Source organism: Gymnodraco acuticeps, unplaced genomic scaffold (assembly GCF_902827175.1).
Source record: "Gymnodraco acuticeps unplaced genomic scaffold, fGymAcu1.1, whole genome shotgun sequence".
In the NCBI taxonomy this organism is placed as follows: domain Eukaryota; kingdom Metazoa; phylum Chordata; class Actinopteri; order Perciformes; family Bathydraconidae; genus Gymnodraco; species Gymnodraco acuticeps.
Genome location: NW_022990711.1, coordinates 31,693 through 52,874, shown reverse-complemented (window position 1 = coordinate 52,874; position 21,182 = coordinate 31,693). Strand labels below are relative to the sequence as shown.

The 21,182-nt window shown below is 40.5% G+C and overlaps 1 protein-coding gene across 1 annotated transcript; it reads left to right on the top strand.

Moving 5' to 3' along the window:
- The first annotated feature begins 324 nt into the window (after positions 1–324).
- On the top strand, positions 325–20,377 carry LOC117556320 (amyloid protein-binding protein 2). The gene is made up of 13 exons (XM_034231632.1): positions 325–732; positions 5,019–5,107; positions 7,016–7,167; positions 9,073–9,196; positions 10,030–10,198; positions 10,739–10,828; positions 10,951–11,018; positions 11,104–11,209; positions 11,291–11,415; positions 12,568–12,653; positions 13,739–13,929; positions 18,218–18,383; positions 19,255–20,377. Exons 1-13 carry the CDS (start codon positions 484–486, stop codon positions 19,515–19,517), a joined length of 1,878 nt encoding a protein of 625 aa, XP_034087523.1. The 5' UTR covers positions 325–483; the 3' UTR covers positions 19,518–20,377.
- Positions 20,378–21,182: the final 805 nt, after the last annotated feature.

The following is a 21,182-nucleotide window of genomic DNA, read 5'->3' as shown; positions in this document are numbered from 1 at the left end:
CCAAAAAAAATATTTTTTTTTGTTCTGAGAAAAAAGTCAGAATTCTGAGATTAAAGTCAGAATTCTGACTTTTTTCTCAGAACAACATTTTTTTTTTTTTTTTTAAATCCTCACAAAAAATTGTTTTATGTGGCCCTAATCCTCTTCCGTATAAATGGGCCATACTGCATGATAAATGCTTTTCCTTTTTGTACTTAGCGTATCTTTTTATGATAATATGTTTTACTTTTACTTCATATCTGAGTACTTCTTCCATCTCCAAATTACTAAATTGTGCAAATATGCTTTCATCGACTGCACAATTACGTCACTGCGTCAACGCCGGTGAGTGTGCGTCGGGACGGGGGGGCACGGAACGCACGGAACTGCTGTAGGGTCGACGAATAATTGGAGATGAAGAAGATGGAAAATAAACCAGCGGTTTTAGAATTGTAGCGGTAAATTGATAATAGAACAATTATTTGTAGCCTCGCTTTAAAGCGAATGTTATATGAGAACCCTTGGAGAAAGTGCTTTAATCGCAGTGAGGTAGCGAATGTAGGGAGAGCTGGGGAGGGCTGTAGCTGCTGGTTTTTTTTGGAGAGGGAAAACAACATGGCTGCGGTGGAGCTCGAATGGATCCCAGAAACACTGTACAACACGGCTATCTCGGCTGTGGTGGACAACTACAGCCGGTCAAGAAGGGACATACGGTCGCTCCCAGAAAATATACAGTTCGATGTATATTATAAGGTACGTTAAGATTTACAAAGAGGCTTAGGCATATGACACCCCACACTCGTACAGGCTGTACGAGTTTGTGTAATCAGCAGCTACCATTGCTACTTACGTTAGCTTACGTTACATTACGATAGAGTTACCCTAGTTTCTGCAGAAGGGACAATATGTTTTTGTTGGTTAGGCGAACTAATGTTAAGCGTTAGCTTACTCACCCTTACAATGTCCAAAAATACAGTATATCTCGTATGAATATCTGTATGATAAACGTTGTTGACAATGAAGCCATGAACGCCATCGATCCTGTAGCTAGTTTATGACACCAGCGAGCCATCCTGTAGCCATACATGAATGTTGTGGCAATGTTGTCATGTACATACAAAAGGTAAAAGTTGGTTAAAAATGAATGTGGACCACAACAAAACCATAAATAATCTACTAAAAAACACAGCGTCAGTTGTTACAATATATCTCAGTCTGTTCAGGTCAGATATGAATTTGCCACAGACAACAACCTCTAAACAGCAACAAAACCATGATTGTGGCCCCTACGACATTTAATTAAATGCCACATTAAAATTGAGGATATAAAAACGACATTATCATATTCAGGGCCTTAACCAGGCACCAAAACTACTCAAGGACTGTACTTAAGTACAATTGTGAGGGACTTATGAATGTTTTGCTACTTTGTACTTCTCCCCCACTACAATTCAGAGGTTTATCGTGTACTTTTACTCCACAACATTAATCTAATACCTTTTGGTTATGTTGCAGATTTTGATTGATGATGTGAAATATAATCATCAATTACATTTGATTTTAGTTACACCTGGAATAAATTCACAAGCTACCCTGCAGTATACACAGTCATTAAATGTAGCTGCAACTTTACCAGCGTTGATAGCACTTTAATGCATCGATAATTATAATCAAAACATAATATATATTTTTCTGAATGTGCCATTCTGCATATTGCTGGCTTTTACTTTTGGTAAACTAAGTATAGTAAAATATATGAGTACTTCTTCCACCTCTGTTAATTGTTGATACAGAATTGAGTGCTGACATCAAACTGTTTATGAACTAATGCCATCGGCACTGTCATGTGATTAACAAACAAAAAAAGATGTTGGCAGCAGCAACAAAACAGGAAAAAAGGATATTTTGACAGCTGACTGAATCAAATCTTTCAGACAGCTGAAGGGTAGAATCACATTTTCCTCCTCTCCACACCTATTAACAAAACTGAAAAATAGCATATTTCTTGGTTATTTAGTGATGTATCCATTATTAACTGATGGAACCCAATATATAAAACGTCAAAAAGAAATTAGTACGGTAAAGTTCAGTAGACATTTTACAAACCACCAGTATTTATCTGCAAGAGTGTAGGTTTATTGATGGGCATGAAAACATCCCATTCACAAGACAGGATGTCACTGTGGAATAACCCTCACCTTCACTTCAAGGTTATAGTAAAGTCATAAAGTTAAAATATGTACACAAAATCATCACATAGAAAATGTATTAGACATCTACAGGGGGACATTTTTATAAAGGCTATATAAACATGCACTATTTAAAGAATGTACTTTTTACTGTGAAACCTCTGGTTTACTTGGAGACAACACAATGTTTTAAACAACATTGCAGCTGTTTTGCAAGTGTTTCTGTCTGAACTACATTTGACCCATTTGTGTGATAGTTCTGTCACCATATGTAGACTGTAGTTGACACTGCTAGTTAAGTTTTGTTTATACTCCCTTTCTCTTGCTCAGACACTCACCATTTCTAAACAGTCGCTTTCTGTCATCCCTTCAAATCTAGCACTCTGTCTAGTCCTGTTTGACATGTGTTCCTTGTTTAACGCACAGACACACCCTAAATGTCCAAGTATTGGAATGATCAGACGAGATGAAGACAAACATTTGAAAAAGCCCATATGTGGGCCCTCTTGACTCAAGTTGTTTTCTGTTACTCTTCTCATGCACTGATTCCCTGAAGTTGAACAGCCAAACCGAGTCATTCCACTCACTGGTGGGCTCCACTGCAGATTCAACATGCTGAAACAGTGACAAATGTGCAGACTAATGCCAGCAGTGCTGGAAAACGATAGCCTGGTGTCGGCCACCAGCCGGCCATCGCTTAGTTTGTCAGGGCATTAATGGAGAAATTGGAAACCATTTTTGACAGATATACATTGGATATGATAAATATACTAGTTGTATTGTTTTAAATGCTCTAAAACTCACTCAATGGTATACTGTTTCACGCTTATATTGTTTTATGCCACAAACGTGGTTATTAAAAACCGGTTAACATGATATGGAGAACAAATGACCTTCCTTGATAAATTGGCTGCTTGTAAAGCAGTATGACTTTATCTGTGGATTGGGCTGAATATGACTCTTATGTAGACCCACTACTGAAACTAGCTGTGTCCCCAGATAGACCCCAGCACACAGAGCCACAGCATATATCTAGTTCCAACTCAGTGCATTGTGATGACAGGCTAGACATCAGCCATTTTTTTGTTTAAACTCCTGATCAGCAGAGAGCATTTTCTAAAGCATCCCCTAAAATACACCCGTAATAGAGACCAGAGAACTTTGACACAGAGATGCCATCACACTGCTGGTCACACATACGAAGACGTTGCTTTTTAACACACCAATATTGTGTGTTTGGGTGTACCCAGCTGTTCTGACTTTTCCTGATAATCAGACATTGGCTCATATCTGTGACTACCTCGGATGCCAAGCAGCGGAGCAACTCTGTCTGCCCATTTAGTTTCCGTAACTATTAGGGGTGTAACGGTTCACAAACATTTCGGTTCGGTACGTACCTCGGTTTTTTGGTCACGGTTCGGTTCGGTACGTTTTCGGTACAGCAGAATTTTTTTTCACAGAACAAAACATATATATATATATTTTTTTTAAAAATTATTATTAAACTGTGAATAATGTATTCACTCAAATAAATACAAAATAAAATAAACATTAAGGTGCAGCATTTCGATGAACTGAAATAATCTGTATTTGAACTTTACTGTAGGCTACTAGTACTCACAAAACATAAACTATTAGTTTTGGGTTTTTAATTATTATTAAACTGTGAATATTCACTCAAATAAATACAAAATATAATAAAATAAACATTAAGGTGCAGCTTTTCGATGAACTGAAATAATCTGTATTTGAACTGAACTGTACTAGTTCCTAAGCAGCCAGTTTGACATTAGGACTTGCTTGTCATTGTATTTTCATGTTTTTTTTAAAGAAAAATGAACTTGTCCACATTGCTTGCCGAAAGGGCAGATCTGCTGGCACTAACAATGTCTCCTGCTGTGGAGAACACCCTCTCGCTAGGGACAGAGGTAGCAGATACAGCCAGGTAGCGCTTTGCTAACATGGCAACATAAGGATATTTGGTGTTTGTAATAGCTTTGGCTCGGTCTGAACTCTCTGCGAGTGGTGGAGGCTTACATGCTAGTGGGAGTTGGGTTTGCACTTCAGTCTTTTTTCTTTTGGTACCGGTGATATTCACGTTCGGGTGATGCCTTTTCAAGAGTGTGCAAGTTTGATGTATTGCCAGCCGCGTAACCAATATTAATTGAACAATGCCGACAAACAGCTTTGGTTCGGTCCACCTGTCTTTGTCCTTCATCCTTGTACGTAACTGCGAAACCAAAATGTTCCCAAACCGGAGACTTCAATGATGCTGGAGGATTTTCGAGCTCAACTTTATCTGCGTTCGCCATTAATTTTCGACAGTTCCTCAAATTACTGACTACATTTGAACGCATCCCTCTGACCAGCTCTCATAGTAGGCCTCTCATCCAATGAAATGACTTGCTCGCTCTATGACGCGTTGAACACAATGTGAGCAAATTACTCTGAATGCTGCGACGCAGCACCTGAGATTACTTCCAAAAAGTTGTTCACGTTCTCAATTTTTTACGTTTAACGTTATATTCGTTCGGTACACTTCGGTACACACCTGTACCGAACCGAAGGGCCCGTACCGAATAATTTCGGTACGGGTACGTGTACCGTTACACCCCTAGTAACTATCATACACAGTACAGGGCAGGCTGCATAAAATATGCTTAGAGTGAAAAGTTAGACAGAAACTTCAACATTGTAGTTACAGATCTCTCAGTTTTTCTGCACATTAGTATTCCAAACAGTTATTAACTTTAGACTGATCATTTTGCAGCTAATGGAAGAGTTGACATCTGAACTTTTGTCAGTGAGTGAACCACCTTATTCCTCAATCTGTATGTCTGTGTCTTTCAGCTTTACCAGCAGGGCCGGCTCTGCCAGCTGGGAGGAGAGTTCTGTGAGCTGGAGGTGTTTGCTAAAGTTCTGCGAGCTTCAGACAAAAGGTGAGAAAATCATGGGACTAAGTAAGAGGTGCCAAAAAAGTTGAAACATAGACCCATCAGTTATCTTAAAAACGCTTGAAGACTGGTCCCTTCCACATAGGGCTGTGCAATTTAATCGATCCTGCGATATATATCGATATTTAGTTTTCCGAGAAAGTATCGATATTTCAGCCGCGGGTATCGATACATTAAGTCTGATAACTGTGTTCGTTATTCTCGCGTCCAGGAGAGAAGCTTTAAAAAGGAGACTAATTGAGTCTCTGAGAAGGTTCAAATGTATACTTTAATTAATAAAAAGCGCGGTAATGTTACAAGCAGAAGATGGTTCAGTCAGAAAAACAGCTGTGTTCTGGCTCTCATGAGCGAAGGGAAGAGAGCAAGCTCCATCTTTCCAGCTGTTAAATATCCTCTGCTGGCTCCTCCCTGTGGGCCGGTTGGCGCTGCTGGGGGCCGGCCCTCCACGTCTCCAATGTTTGTTGTTGCGCATTACAGAGGATTCAGACATTGTACATTAAATATATAACTAAACACGCCTTTTCTCCTCCTTATCTCTTTCATGACTTTTCATTTAATACATTTTAAACGCTGTAATCAATACTCTAAAAATACTTCACGGCTGGTATCATTTCCGGTAGTTCCGGATGTTGTCTCATGCTACCCACGTCTGTAAACAAACATATTCAAATAAACTGTACCTTCATTTAATATTCAGCAATAATAATATCTCGACGTCTATAGTTGTAGTGTTGAAATCAGTAGGTTTCGGTGTGCAACACTCCGTGTCATATCGCTACTAAATTCACCTCTATAGTAAATGGTATATTAGCCACATGCTAAATGCTAACCGGAGATGAAGGATTTTCAGAATAAAAGCTTAACAACTGGTTGTGCACAAGAACTTCTGGTTTTTCAGTATAAAACAGCATTTAAACTGACGGTATGTTTAAGGTACTTTATGCCATCAAAACATTGATTTTAATTTCTAACAAGTCCCATTCAAATCCCCCGTGTTCCGCCACCTGCTGCACCTTTTAATTCTCCATTGTGATACTGCACTTTATGTACTTACGTTTCAAAGGCTTGTAAGCTACAGTTTGCACGGTTTCAATAAATGAAACTAATTTTCTCACCACATCTTTTGATTCATTTTGTCCAGCATTTGCAAGCTGTAGACTCTCTGTCAGAGCCATATATTGTATAATTGATGCTTTCAGTTGAATTAATTCAATCCAAGTCAATGGAACACTCAAGATGTCACCAAAATCACACTGTCCCTTTAAAATCATTCAGAAAATGATATAAGTGTATCGAATTATATCGAATCGTATCGTTGGCTGAATATCGTGATATATATCGTATCGTTGGCTGTGTATCGTATCGTATCGTGAGATTAGTGTATCGCTACAGCCCTACTTCCACAGTTGTTCATCAGAGCGGTTTATGCTGTATGTGCTGAAAACTGCATTATTTAATAGTGAATATGGTTGAATATTCTTAGCCTGATGTATTTATTTAGTTAAATCACCACAACCAAATATGTTTTGTATAAATAATTAAGCCAAACATGTACTGCATACCCTTTTAAATTTAAACTTCACCTTAGGAAAACGATTTGAAAATTAGGCGAATGCTTCTAACCCTCTGCTTGGTAAAATGAAACTCCTTAGGTGAAGGTACGTTATTGATGTTCTTTCTACAATGTTATTTGTGTGTTGTTGCTTTTACCCTTGATTGATGGGCTTAACGAGAAATTATAGTAGAAGCTATGTTATTCACTGATTAGCAAGGTGTTGTGACGTTTAAACTACTGAGTTTTTTTTATTAGTAAAGGCTTATATGTAAAACCATTACCTTTTACAGTTATGCCTTTGGCTGACATGTTCCATCTCTTTGTCCTACCCACTGCAGACACCTCCTGCACCACTGCTTTCAAGCGCTAATGGACCACGGTGTGAAAGTGGCCTCGGTTCTGGCGAACTCCTTCAGCCGCCGCTGCTCCTACATCGCAGAGTCTGACGCCCATGTCAAAGAGAAGGCCATCCAGTTCGGCTTTGTGCTCGGTATGGGAAAACATTTTCACACAACTGTTCCTTTATCTCTCAATAAGCCATTTGTTCCTCACACTGATATTATCGTAGGGTTAGCTCATTGGAAGAAAAAAAATAGGGATGAGAGTTGGGCCAAATCTTAGCCAGCATTTCATCCATCCATCCATCTTCTCCCGCTTATCCGTGGTCGGGTCTCGGGGGTAGCAGTTCCAGCAGAGAGCCCCAAACTTTCTTTTCCCTGGCGACATCAACCAGCTCTGACTGGGGGATCCCAAGGCGCTCCCAGGCCAGCGAAGAGATATAATCCCTCCACCTGGTCCTAGGTCTACCCCTTGGTCTCTTTCCAGCTGGACGTGCCTGGAACGCCTCCCTAGGGAGGCGCCCAGGTGGCATCCTAACTAGGTGCCCGAACCACCTCAACTGGCTCCTTTCGACACGATGGAGGAGCGGTTCAACTCCGAGTCCCTCCCTGATGACCGAACTTCTCACCTTATCCCTAAGGGAGACACCAGCCACCCTGCGGAGAAAACCCATCTCGGCCGCTTGTATCCAGCATTTCATAATTATTTAAAATAGCTTAAATGGTCTTATTATAACACATGTAATACTACTATGGATGTACTATTAAGTAGAATAGATTAGGGATGGCACAAGAACTGTTATTTCCACACCAAGTCAATGCCCAAACTTTGAAAACATGCTGGTACTGCAGGTACAGTAGGTAACACAAGTACCAAAGGTAACAGGGGATTGGGACTAAGGGAGGCTGTGGCTCAGTGGCTTGTGTGCTGGACTTTGAATCAGGGGATGGCAGGTTCGAGTCCCACTGCAGTCAGCATGTCGTTGTGTCCCTGGGCAAGACACTTCACCCCAAATTGCTCCTGTGGGGATTGTCCACAGTACTGAATTTGAATTTGTAAGTCGCTTTGGATAAAAGTATCTAACAAACGTCATGTAATGTAAAAGAGTCCTTTTCATTGGGATAAAAACGCTAACATTTATATTATCGTTATCAGTCCTAAAAGCAGACAAATGTGGCTTGTTTGCCCTGGAGCGCAAATCTCCTTGAAAAATGCTGTTTGCTGTCGGCTATATCCATTTTGTTCATCAACACACTTGGACGTCACTATTTCATCAATAAACCCACGATGACCAATCCGATTTTAACCAACACAAATCCATGTGAAATCATAAAGAGTATGGCTAGTTATTATTGGATTTAAGCTTTTTGCAGAAACAGAAGCGGCTATTGACATTCAGTGAAGATTAGTTTTGGTCAAAGATAAAGTATAACGTCATCGTGATGTGTTCAAATGTCATCTTATTAGATTTAGATCATTTTGCCTAAACGTATTAAATAATCGTTGTTTAAGTAACACGTTTTTAAAGGAAATGGAAAATTGTTAAGAAAATAGAATTATGACCTGTTAAGCCATCTAGGAAGAAAGTGTATTTAAACAAAACAAAGTAGGACTTCTACATTTCTGCTATTGTGGTTATTGTGGTATTGACACTCATCCCCAAAACATACATGTAAAAGTGCAACACCAGAAATAATTGTTGGCTCTTATCCAAGAAAGGTACTCCAGGCCAAGCCTCTTGTCCTGGCTTGTTGATCAGTTGCTTGAAACTGCTTTCCACAGATAAGACCGTTTCACATCTTCTCACACTTTAATATAACCTTAGTTAAACACTGGATGTTTGTTGGTGTTAGAATGCTTTGGATGAGCTCCTACATAAGGTTCTACAGATATGTTGCTTCTACACACAGTTGGGGTGGAGATTTGTTATGAATAGAATTTGTATTTATGTATTTTCAAAAAAGATAATATGTTTTACCCACCAGTTAGATGCTAAATCTATTTCCCTCTGACCCTAGACAGCTCTATTAATCTGATTAATCCAATATGATTTTAGGTGGCTTCTTGTCGGATGCTGGCTGGTATGGAGATGCAGAGAAAGTGTTTTTGTCGTGCCTGCAGCTGTGCACGCTCCAGAGTGAAGTCCTCCACTGCTTCAGGGCTGTAGAATGCTGTGTCAGGTCAGTGTGAAAAAACCTATGGCCACCAGAGTTGACGGAATAGTTTTTTTTGTGTGCTTGTAATGGTCTCATGCCATGACACCAAATCAATAATGCAGAAGAAATATGCAATATGTTCGTAAATCGTGTTTAATACAGTCTTATGAACCCAAAATTAACACATTTGCCATGTTTTAATTGCACTAAAAATATCAAAAGGATGCCGAATAATTGACATGATACAAATGAGTAAAAACTCTTTATTAATGCTTTGGCCAGGTGTGCCTGCAGACACTTTTAAAATGCTTGTTTTCTGAATGAACATTGGAATGATCAGGCTAATCTAAGCTACCGTTGTAGTTCATCCACACTCATGGCATGTGAAAAAGGAGTAGCTATTTTATCTGTTATACCATAGAAAGTGAATTGTTTGTACACATACATTTATAAGCATCAATTTGGCCCGGTTTCTGCACAAATGTAAGGTTCTGTAGAGCCCTGGCTGCCATTGCCCTTATCCAACAACCCGTCAGTATGTCAGTGAAAACGAAGGAGAATCTCACCGCTGATTGGCTTTTACAAGCTAGCATTAAGAATTAGCATTATTTGCTTCACCCGGCGTGAATGCTTCTATCTTTGCATTGACCTTAACAAATGTTAACTCGTCCGTTGTGAACGCACCATTACATTCCCAATAAAGTAAAAAGAGTTTGAATAATGCCATTACCACAAAAATAAATATTTTTTGATCACTGACAGAAAGTTAAAGTCTCCTCAAAAGTGGTTGTTCTGTATCGGTGGTTGGACAGTCACACCTGAGATTGTTATTAACGTTTCCTCTGTTGTCTACACAGGCTCCTTCATGTCCGTAATGGCAACTGTAAGTACCACCTGGGGGAGGAGACCTTCAAGCTCGCTCAATCCTACATGGACAAACTCGCCAAACATGGCCACCAGGCCAACAAGGCAGCGCTGTACGGCGAGCTGTGTGCCTTGCTCTTCGCCAAAAGCCACTATGATGAGGTAGGTCTGAACACCAGTGACTGAACAATTTGTATTATCTATATTATGTATCATTTAGAGCTGCACAATTTAGAAAGAAATGACTTAATGTGATTATATTGACTGATTTTGGTATTTCAATATAATAAGCATTATTTAAGGAAAAAGTATAATTGAAAATACATTAAAATAATATATTTATTCATGAATTCATTTGAATGTATTAAACCTGCAGAATACTGTTGTAGTCTAGGATATCTCTGCAGCACCGCAACTTAAAGAGGCCCTATTGTGCTTTTTGGGGTTTTCTCTTTCCTGTAGTGTGTTATATATTTTTATTGTGCATGTAAATGGTTTGCAAAGGCTAAAATCCCTGTGTTCCCTGCCGAGGGAGTTTCTCTCCCACACACACACACATATACCCATATTGCCATTTCGATATATAAATAAAATGATAATTAGTTGTGCAGCCCTTATATTATTGACACTAAAGGAACTGTTTCATAGTGTCAGTTTAATGATTTCAACTGACTTGCTACATGTTTTTCCTGATGTTTCCAGGCATACCGGTGGTGTATAGAGGCCATGAAGGAAATCACTCCAGGGCTGCCTGCCAAAGTAGTGGTTGATGTCCTCCGGCAAGCTTCTAAGGTTTGTTGTGTTTGTTTAGATTACAAGTTTCTATTGAGTTAGTATTTGGGTTGCTGTGTTTTTGCAGAAAGTATCTAGAGAGCAGCTTTCTTCATAGTGTGACGTTTGTCTTTCCGCTGCAGGCCTGTGTGGTGAAGAGAGAGTTCAGGAAAGCCGAGCAGCTGATCAAACATGCAGTGTTTCTAGCGAGGTAACCTGCTGCGTCTTCTAAAGCCTAAACATTATTATTTTCATTTGTTATCATTGATTCTGACTGAATGTTTTGTGTCCTGCAGAGAACATTTTGGCCACAAGCACCCCAAATACTCCGACACGCTTCTAGATTACGGATTTTACTTATTAAACGTAGACAACATATGCCAATCAGTTGCTATATACCAGGTACGTGGAAGGATTAGCAACATGAATGTTTGCGTGTTATCTATATTTAATAAATGCCCTTTCTTTTTGTGCAAATCCCAGACGGCGCTGGACATCCGACAGTCTGTGTTTGGGGGGAAGAACATCCACGTTGCCACCGCCCATGAAGACCTCGCCTACTCCTCATATGTGCACCAGTATAGCTCTGGGAAATTTGACAACGCACTGTGAGTACAATAAATCTTACAATCTCACGACTGTTTCTAAACCAGCCAGCTCATTACATTAGACATTAGCTCCCTTAGAAATGTAGCACTTTGGCATTACACATACTGTGCTGCTCTGTTTTAAACTCACTGTACGGATGTATGTTGTGTTGCTTCATGCTTTGGCAAGTGCCATCATTGTGTATAATATCAAAAAGCAATGGTCATTTGAATGTGGGGTGTAACAAAGCAGGGTTTCCGTTAGCCGGTAATAATTAGGGATGCTCCGATCGATTGGCCGTCGATCATTATCGGCCGATATTCACTGTTAATAGTTTGATCGGTGCTCTCTATAAAGGCCGATCAGGAGAGCTGGATCTGATCGATATGGACATAAACGCGAGTGAAGTATAACCGGACCAGAGAGAGAGATCAGATCAGCTGCTGAGTCTGACGGAGACTCAGCTCTGCATAATCACCTGAAGCCCCACCCTGCGAGTTGCATGAGAAACTGACGGGCTGTCAGGAGAGAGAGAGAGGGAGAGGGGGAAAAGAGAGGATCTGTTTCTCCCGTGTTATTATTCAAAGTTAATGTAAACTTTTGAATAATGTACTTTATCTACTACAAGTAGTTTGTTTGAATGTAATAATCATGTTGTTTGTTATTTGTGGAATCATTTATTGAAAAATGAATCTGAACTTTTCGATCTGTAACGATTATAAACTGAAGCAATATAAAAATGACTCCCATTAACTGAGTTTTAAACATCAGCATATCCGGTCATAGTCTGGTGATTACCTGCTAACGGAAACTCTGCTACACAATTCTTATTATTATTATTGAAACATGATCGGTAAGTTTCAAATTTGTCCTGTAAAATAAATTCTTTCCGGACATTTGACCGGCAACAATAAATCCTAGCGGAAACCCTGTAACAAAGATGATGTCAAAATGGCATGGATAGTGGTGTTTTTCTTGTATTTGTTAATTGATGCTAGTACACTATCTTGTTTCCAAAGGCCCTGTTTTAAAATTGGGTAAGGCTTTGACCTCTAACCCTGGTTTAAGGTTCCAAACAACTTCCACCAGGGGAAATACTTGACTTTCTTGGAAGTGTTTATCCTGAATCCAGCCAAATCTGAGTTGCCTGTTGACATGTATTTGTCTCTCAGATTTCATGCAGAACGTGCCATAGACATCATAACTCACATTCTTCCCGAGGACCATCTGCTGCTGGCCTCCTCCAAAAGAGTCAAAGGTAAAGCAAGTTTTGCAGACATGCTGGCCCTCTGCCCACTGTGCTGAGGGTTAGAGGCGAATGGCAGAAGAGGATCATGAGATGCTTTTTCGTCTAATTTAAAAAATGTTTAACTATACAAATTACATTTTTTATTTAAACAACTCTTCAAAGAATCAAATAAAACTACATCTAAAAGTAGTGAGTCATTGCTACAAAATATCTCTTTTTATCAGTTGAATGGTCAACAATACATAAGCTCTGAGGGGGCCATGAGTCAGCCATTGAATTAGTTTGAATGCGGACTATGCATGCAGTCCAGTGACTGTCATCACCACGGAGATATTGCTTGATAGTTTATTCTGAATTATTTTAGTTCACTTATTCCACAGTTCACTTTAACATAATCAAACAAAGTTCTCTCATTGATAAACATGTTTCCCTCGGCTGGGCCAGATGATTTGGCGTGCGTATTGAGTAAATACCATGAATGTCACAATACCAGAAATGTTGATGTCAAAACAAATGAGGTGAAATTCCACGATTCCGAAACACAGTAAAAGGAATTGTTACTCAACATAAACTCCTTTTTATTATATTTTAATATTGCTTTTTGGAAGAAAGTTAAGGTCATAAGTTCCTTTCCAATATCTATTCAATATTGTTCTGACTGTCAACTTAAGAGACAAAAAGATAACATTTGAACACATTAGGATAATTATATACTTAACCTTAGCCCATTTAACACGTTTTAAGTCAGTAGCCCCTCTGACAGCTATGGTTAACTTCAAAATGTTCTTATTATTATTATATTATTTTAATGCGCCGTCTCAAGTCCCCCCAACATACAATACTTACTTTGGAAAACTACTTTATTACTTTTGTTTTAAAAAATATAGCAATGTTTAAAAACTTTTTACTGGTATTACTGGTTCTCCTGACCCCCTTAGTTGCCGCTTAAAAGCGAATGAGAACAGTAAAGGGATGATGAATCTGAAATGTAAAAATGAACTTTGCGCAGCAAACCCTAACCCGACGCTGTGGCTCCGCTGTTAAACCCTGGGCAGAAGTCTGATCTCTGCTTCCTCATCTTCTTTTTCCCTCAGCTCTGATTCTGGAGGAAATCGCCATCGACTGCCACAATAAGGAGACAGAGGAGCGCCTCCTTCAAGAGGCTCATGACCTTCATCTGTCCTCCTTGCAGCTGGCCAAGAAGGCCTTTGGAGAGTTCAACGTCCAGACCGCCAAACACTACGGCAACCTGGGACGACTCTACCAGTCCATGAGGAAGTTCAAGGTAGGAGGAACGTGTGCATAGAACAATTAATTATTAAGGTAACATGAAACTAACTGAAAATAGCTCAACGGTTCTTGCCTTTCTTGGTATATAATGCAAAAATAATGCTAATCTAATATATAATGCAAGAGCTCACACTGCCACTACACACCATACAGCTGAAACAGTTACTGTATCTTGGCCTACTATGTGCAATATCTTCTAAACTCTATATATTGTTTGTGTAAAGAATACATCTTAATCTGAAGTTAATTTGAGGCTTAAGCAACTGAACTCAACGTAACTAGCCTCAAATCTCAAGATCAATTCACAAATATATATGTTATAACTTCTCATTTCTGATTTTTCAAGGGGCGTTATCAAGCTCACAGATTAGTCTTTTCGCTAGGAAGCAAAGTGACAGTCTTCTGTATAAAATTACCCATTCGTGTTTTCCTGTTGAGCTACAATTGAAGGACAGTTAGAAAAGAGTGAATGATGTGCTATAACCAACTTTGGAATACATAATGGACACATTTGGATGACGAAATATCGGTTTTAGACAAATCGTGGAAATCCTTGTTGCACATTACAAGCAGAGGTGTGGACTCGAGTCACATGACTTGGACTCGAGTCAGACTCGAGTCACACATTTTATGACTTGAGACTCGACTTGACAACATCACAAAAGACTTGCGACTCGACTTGGACTTGAACACCAATGACTCGGGACTTGACTTGGACTTGAGCCTTCTGACTTGAGGTGACTTGATACTTTAATTCAGAGGTCTCCGATCGCGAGCTGCCGCTAGAAGAGAAGACTCCCGTCGGGGAAAGCAGAATCTTCAGCCGCTCCTACTCTTGCTGAGAATCCTTGCAGGCAGGGGCGGGTCTTTATTTAGCTGGGCCACCATGCGGCCAATCATATGCAAGGACACACTAGGTCATACCATTATGTGAAAGAAGGGTGGGGGGCACAGCATGTGTAGTGGTACAGGCCAGCTGCACAGAGCGACGGGGAGACGGGGAGCCGGATTTAAATGCAAGCGCGTCGGAAAAAGTCAAGAAATTAGTGAAAACCGAAAAAAGAAGCAGCATCTGGCTGCTTTTCAATGATATTGGAGAAAGCAAAGCTGAGTGCAGGATTTGTAAAATGAAAATAACCTTCAGAGCAGGGTTTTGTTTTGGTAACCACTCAGGATTTATTGTCAGAGATGGGAGAAGTTCAGACAATTTAAAAAAAGTTACAATCAGGGTTCCCGCGGGGGCTTAAAAAGTCTTAAATTTGATAATCAAAATTTAAGGCCTTAAAAAGGTCTTAAATATGATTCAGAAGGTCTTAAAAATTATCGGATTTGAAAGGTACTTCTGCGTTGCGATAGCGTCTAAATGTGTTTTGGGGAAAATGTCCGGGCTGCAATTAACCAGTGCGGTAATAGCCTTTCAGTTCCCCCCAACAATTTGTATTGAATTAAATCAACATGGAACCAGTAATAACTAACTTTGTTTCCCCCGGCCCCTTATTGGAGAACACTCAGCTAGTAACCTATCAACCAAGCTTCAGCTCATGTAGCCTATCTTCGAATCTACTTACAAATCAATATGGGGAAGTGTAAGTTCAACCGTATTTGGTTGGAAAACATCTAATTTAGTGCTTGGTTGAAACCAGTGGAGGGAACGTGTTTGAAGCCCGCTGCACCTTTTGCAAAATAAATTGGTGTTTGTTTTGCTAATGTAGCGTTAGCTAGTGTAGCGTTAGCTAGTGGAGCGTTAGCTAGTGCAGCAGCAGCTAGTGCAGCAGCAGCTAATGTAGCGTTAGCTAGTGGAGCGTTAGCTAGTGCAGCAGCAGCTAGTGCAGCAGCAGCTAATGTAGCGTTAGCTAGTGCAGCGTTAGCTAATGTAGCGTTAGTTAGTGCAGCAGCAGCTAATGTAGCGTTAGCTAGTGCAGCGTTAGCTAATGTAGCGTTAGCTAGTGCAGCGTTAGCTAATGTAGCGTTAGCTAGTGCAGCGTTAGCTAATGTAGCGTTAGCTAGTGCAGCGTTAGCTAATGTAGCGTTAGCTAGTGCAGCAGCAGCTCCCGCAACAACACCGGGGGACCTCCGGGCGAAGTTTGGGTCTACGTCAACCCTAAAAGTGGAGGTGCTGTAGACGCTAAATACCGCAGCTAAACACCAATCATACAACAGCAACGATGAAATAGTGTAGCCAAGGCAGCAGAGCTCTGAATATAGCTCTTGTCACTCTCTCTCACACTCACACACACACACACACACACACACACACACACACACACACACACACACACACACACACACACACACACACACACACACTAGGGCTGCTCGATTATGGCAATAATCAAGATTATGTTGGTCAATAATTAATATCACGATTATTAAATATGATTATTCATTGACTTTGAAAACATCCATTTATTGAACTTTAAAACAAATAATAATTTGAACAGTATCTTTTTAACTGTTGATTACCCTGAACGTATAATTCCACTGAAAAACCAATACAAAAATTAATTAAATAAATGATACATTACTAAAAAATTCATTAGATCAAATATGTTGTAGTGCACTGTCACAACCTAGCAAAGCAAAATAATTGTTTTTTCCGATTATGTTGTTTTCGTAATTGTGGCAGGCCAAAATCGTAATTGCGATTTAAAATATGATTAATTGCACAGCCCTAACACACACACACACATACACACTTTTTGTCTAACACGCTAACACAGTTCTGTACTGTTATGCTGTTGTGTTCAGTCATTGTTCTTATGTTGAACATGAATACATTTACTTTGTAAGTGATTATGGGACGTATTTCTTCTTTATATACATTTTCCTTCATACTTTATTGCCGTGAAATAGGTCTTAAATTCTATTCAAAGTGGTCTTAAAAAGGTGTTAAAAAGTCTTAAATTTGAGTTGGCGAAACCTGCAGGAACCCTGTACAATAAAAAGTCCTGCATTCAAAATGTTACAAGTAAAAGTATTAGCATCAAAATATACTTAAAGTACCACCTGCAGAGGGATCTAGATTCAGGTGTTCTTTTCCCCGCCTCGCTGCACATTATCCCTTGCATAAAGATAGATTGTGGGTCCCTCATAACATGTTGTACACAGTGGAAATAAACATTCTGGTTACCTCAACATCAGGGATCTTATTCATTAAACTCCTTCTGAATCAAACCGTCACGGTAGCCTTACCTTACTGATCCCTCTTAAATTAGAAAAACACACGTTACTTTACCAGCAGAGAGAAAATGGATTATTAAATTATGAATGTGACTAATAAAGAGCAATTTGATTAATAAGTATTATTCTGTTGATCGATGTCATTACATTTGGTGAAAAACACATAATGACTTGTTTATGACTCGTTTTGTCAAAGTTTAGGACTTGACTTGACTTGAACTTGCCCATCCTGACTTGAGACTTGACTTGGACTTGAGCGCAAAGACTTGAGACTTGACTCGGACTTGAGCGCAAAGACTTGAGACTTGACTCGGACTTGCAAAACAATGACTTGAGACTTGACTCGGACTTGAGCGCAAAGACTTGAGACTTGACTCGGACTTGCAAAACAATGACTTGGTCCCACCTCTGATTACAAGTACTGAGAATGTCATCCCCCATAATTTACATTAGGCACATTTACACCGCAGTACTTTTCCCACAAAGGTTCATGAGAACTTAGTTCATGAGAACTCTTTAGTTCTCATGAACTACAGATCGCGTTCACACCAGAATAAGTTCCCTGGGGGAGGATTAGGCAAATGAAGCCGCTGACGTCACTTCTTCTTCTTCTGCTTTGGGTTTACTGGCAGGCCGCAAACCACTTCACGGCGTATACTGCCACCCGAAGTCCCCGGCCGGAAGTCCCCGGAGTTGGGGACTGGCTTCAGTAGAAGCTGCTGGGACTCCCAGCAGCTTCTACTGAAGCCTTCTGAGTAAATCGCCAGAACGCCGACGCCTCCTCATCTCCACCGCTCCCATGTTTTATTTTGTGTTGCCATAAGTTAGTCTCTCTGCGTTTGTGCGCTGGGCTAATGCTAATGCGAGGATAATAAAATGGCGGCTTCACGAAAGTACCTGCTCTCTAACGGGGACGGAAAAGGGGGTAAAAAAGGTTCTGATGCGATGTGAACGCGGCTATTGAAAATGATATTTGAAATGCCACAATTAAAAGGAAGTATGATTTGAAGGAATCAAAACCTGCTTGAATTTCAATATGGGTTTTGTTTTAAGATATGACTGTGGAAAACTCAAAGCAGGTGTGTGTTCATTCATGTAATCAGGAGGCGGAGGAGATGCACATCAAAGCCATCCAGATCAAGGAGCAGCTTCTGGGCCATGAGGACTACGAAGTGGCTCTGTCTGTGGGTCACCTGGCCTCCCTCTACAACTACGACATGAACCAGTACGACGACGCAGAGCGGCTCTACCTGCGCTCCATCGCTATCGGTCAGACAGGGAGGGGGTGCATGCTTTTTGGGGTTTTCCTTTCTTTTTGGGGTGTGTTATATAGGTTATGCATGTACATGGTCTGTAAAGGCTTAAGTCCCCCTCCTGCTGCCTGAAAACGCCTCCATCCGACTCCTGAGTTCACTTCTGTAACATAGTGACATCACTATGTAACACTCACGCATCTATTGGCTAGCGCTTCAACACATTGTTAGTGATAGGCTAAGGGGCGGGACAGCTCTAAGCAGTTGACCAGTCACAACAGATCAGGCTAGCTAACCAATCAGCAGACTGGGCTCTGGTTTCAGGCAGAGGGTGAAAAGATGTGCTGCAGCACAGGCAGTACGAGAAAAATAAAGGGCTTTTTGAACATTAAAGCAGAGAGACATGTCACAGTAGAGGCACTAAATACAAATATGAACCTGAACATTAGCATAATAGGGCCCCTTTAAGGTTATCCCCGACGAGGACTAATTTTGTTATAAACTAGTTTTTATTTGCGGTAGAAGTGTGTTACTAATAATTGATGGATTGTTAATAATTATTTATGATTATTTTCACTTCACAGGTAGAGGCACAAAATACAAATATGAACCTGAATATTTGCATAATATATCCTCTTTAAATACTAGTCCAACCAATGATGAACATTTTGTACGTCTTCGTTTTGGATGATTTTTGAATGACTTAACAGCTTTTAGTTTGTTCTAAGTGCCAAAATACTTCTCACTCTTTCATGATGTGCTTTATCCCTGCTGTCCTTGTATGGAAGCTTCTGCCTCTGAAAGCTGACATGTGTTGTTTAAGCACTTCTATTAGAAACGAGCTGTATGAAGGAAGTCCATTTACCATTTCTCCTGTTCTATCACAGGTAAGAAGCTGTTTGGAGAGGGCTACAGTGGGCTGGAGTACGACTACAGAGGCCTGATCAAACTCTACAACTCAGTGGGAAACTACGAGAAGGTGTTTGAATACCACAACGTACTGTCCAACTGGAACAGGCTGAGGGACCGGCAGTTTGCCGTGGCAGACGCCCTGGAGGACGTCAACACTACGCCCCAGCAGACCCAGGAGGTGGTACAAGCTTTCCTATTGGCCCAGAGCATGGGCCCCACCCGGCCCTGTCTCGGCTGATTCCACAAAGAAAAATGAAAGACATGTGGGCTTAAGCCTGATGAGGACACTTACTGAGCCCAAATGTGTTGGGTTCAGTAGTAATGCACAGAAAATTCAAGCATCATCGGCGAGTCGGTTGGCTTTACGGTCACTGCAGCTGCTAGTACACACACACACAGACATACACACACACATTTAGTCGTGGAATAAAAACGTAGAGAAGACACTGTTATCAAACCTCATCGACATTCACAAAAAACCACCAAGATGCAACTCCAGGCTGGAAGCAGCGTCACCCCACAGAGCAGACTGTTGTATTACTCCGAGAGAAAGAGGAAATCGAGAAAAAGAAGGAAACCTCAAGCATCCTGTAAGGGTGATCTCTTCTCTCGTCTCGCTCGCCTTTTTCGTTTCAATTTAGCTTTTTGTATTTGAACCAGTGTAGCTCTGAATGCCATGAGATTCATCATCACAGATCCAACAACCATGTTCTCCAGGGCTATTTACACCACAGTATCTGGCCCCTCAGCCATCTGTGGAAAACCATTTTTAACACACATCCATCATCAACATCATCATTTGGTGGATCAGCGATGGAAAATGTCAGCTTTTTTTGACACTTGTACAGTAAAATAATACAGCCGATTGTACACTTGTTTTTTTTTTCCTTTGCAAAAAAGAAAAGAAAGTGGACCCTTAGGAACTCGTGTTGTGGACTGCTTGTTGGAGAGAGATTACAAACAGTGGAATGTGTTCAACCTGTTGGTATATTGTTACACATAAAAGACGCTTCACAGTTCTTGTTTCAATATATTTAATCTTTTTTTCTCCAGCTTAGTACTGAAAATAATTAAAATGCCAACAATTGATATACAAAATGGTATGTTTATGTAGCCCTTTGTGTATGCTTTTCAAAGAAACGGCTCAACTAGGTTAAAACAAGGGACAGGAGTGAAAAGAGGAAGATGGTGTGTGTGTGTGTGTGTGTGTGTGGTGTGTGTGTGTGTGTGTGTGTGTGTGTGTGTGTGTGTGTGTGTGGTGTGTGTGTGGTGTGTGTGTGTGTGTGTGTGGTGTGTGTGTGTGTGTGTGGTGTGTGTGTGTGTGTGTGTGTGTGTGTGTGTGGTGTGTGTGTGTGTGTGTGTGTGTGTGTGTGTGTGTGTGTGTGTGTGTGTGTGTGTGTGTGTGTGTGTGTGTGTGTGTGTGTGTGTGTGTGTGTCACAGGTAGCACTCTGGCTGCCCTAAAGTGCTCCACTGATGATTACCAGCCTTACACCAGCTTGCAGTTATCTGTCTGTAGACGGACCCATACATCTAAGTGCTAAATAAACTACTATACCCTTAAGGGCACTAACAATGGGGACCAATATTGTGTATTTGTGCGAGTGTGTGTTGCGAGCCTGTTCACCTGTGCATCTGGCCTCCTCTCCACTCCTTCCTGGCTTATACCCAATTCATGCAAATTCCAGATTTATTTTGACTGGACTGTGTTTTCCATCAGCTCTCACCATACTGACTGTTTGTCCAAATTCTCATCAGTTGTTACTTCAGAGCTTGCTATAGAGGGGTGGTTTTCAACAAGAATGAACCGATTGGAAATAATGACCCTAAACACAACTAAAACCTATTTTTTCTATCTTACAACTGTGGTCAGTCATTTTGAACATTTGTCTTGCTGTTTGATCC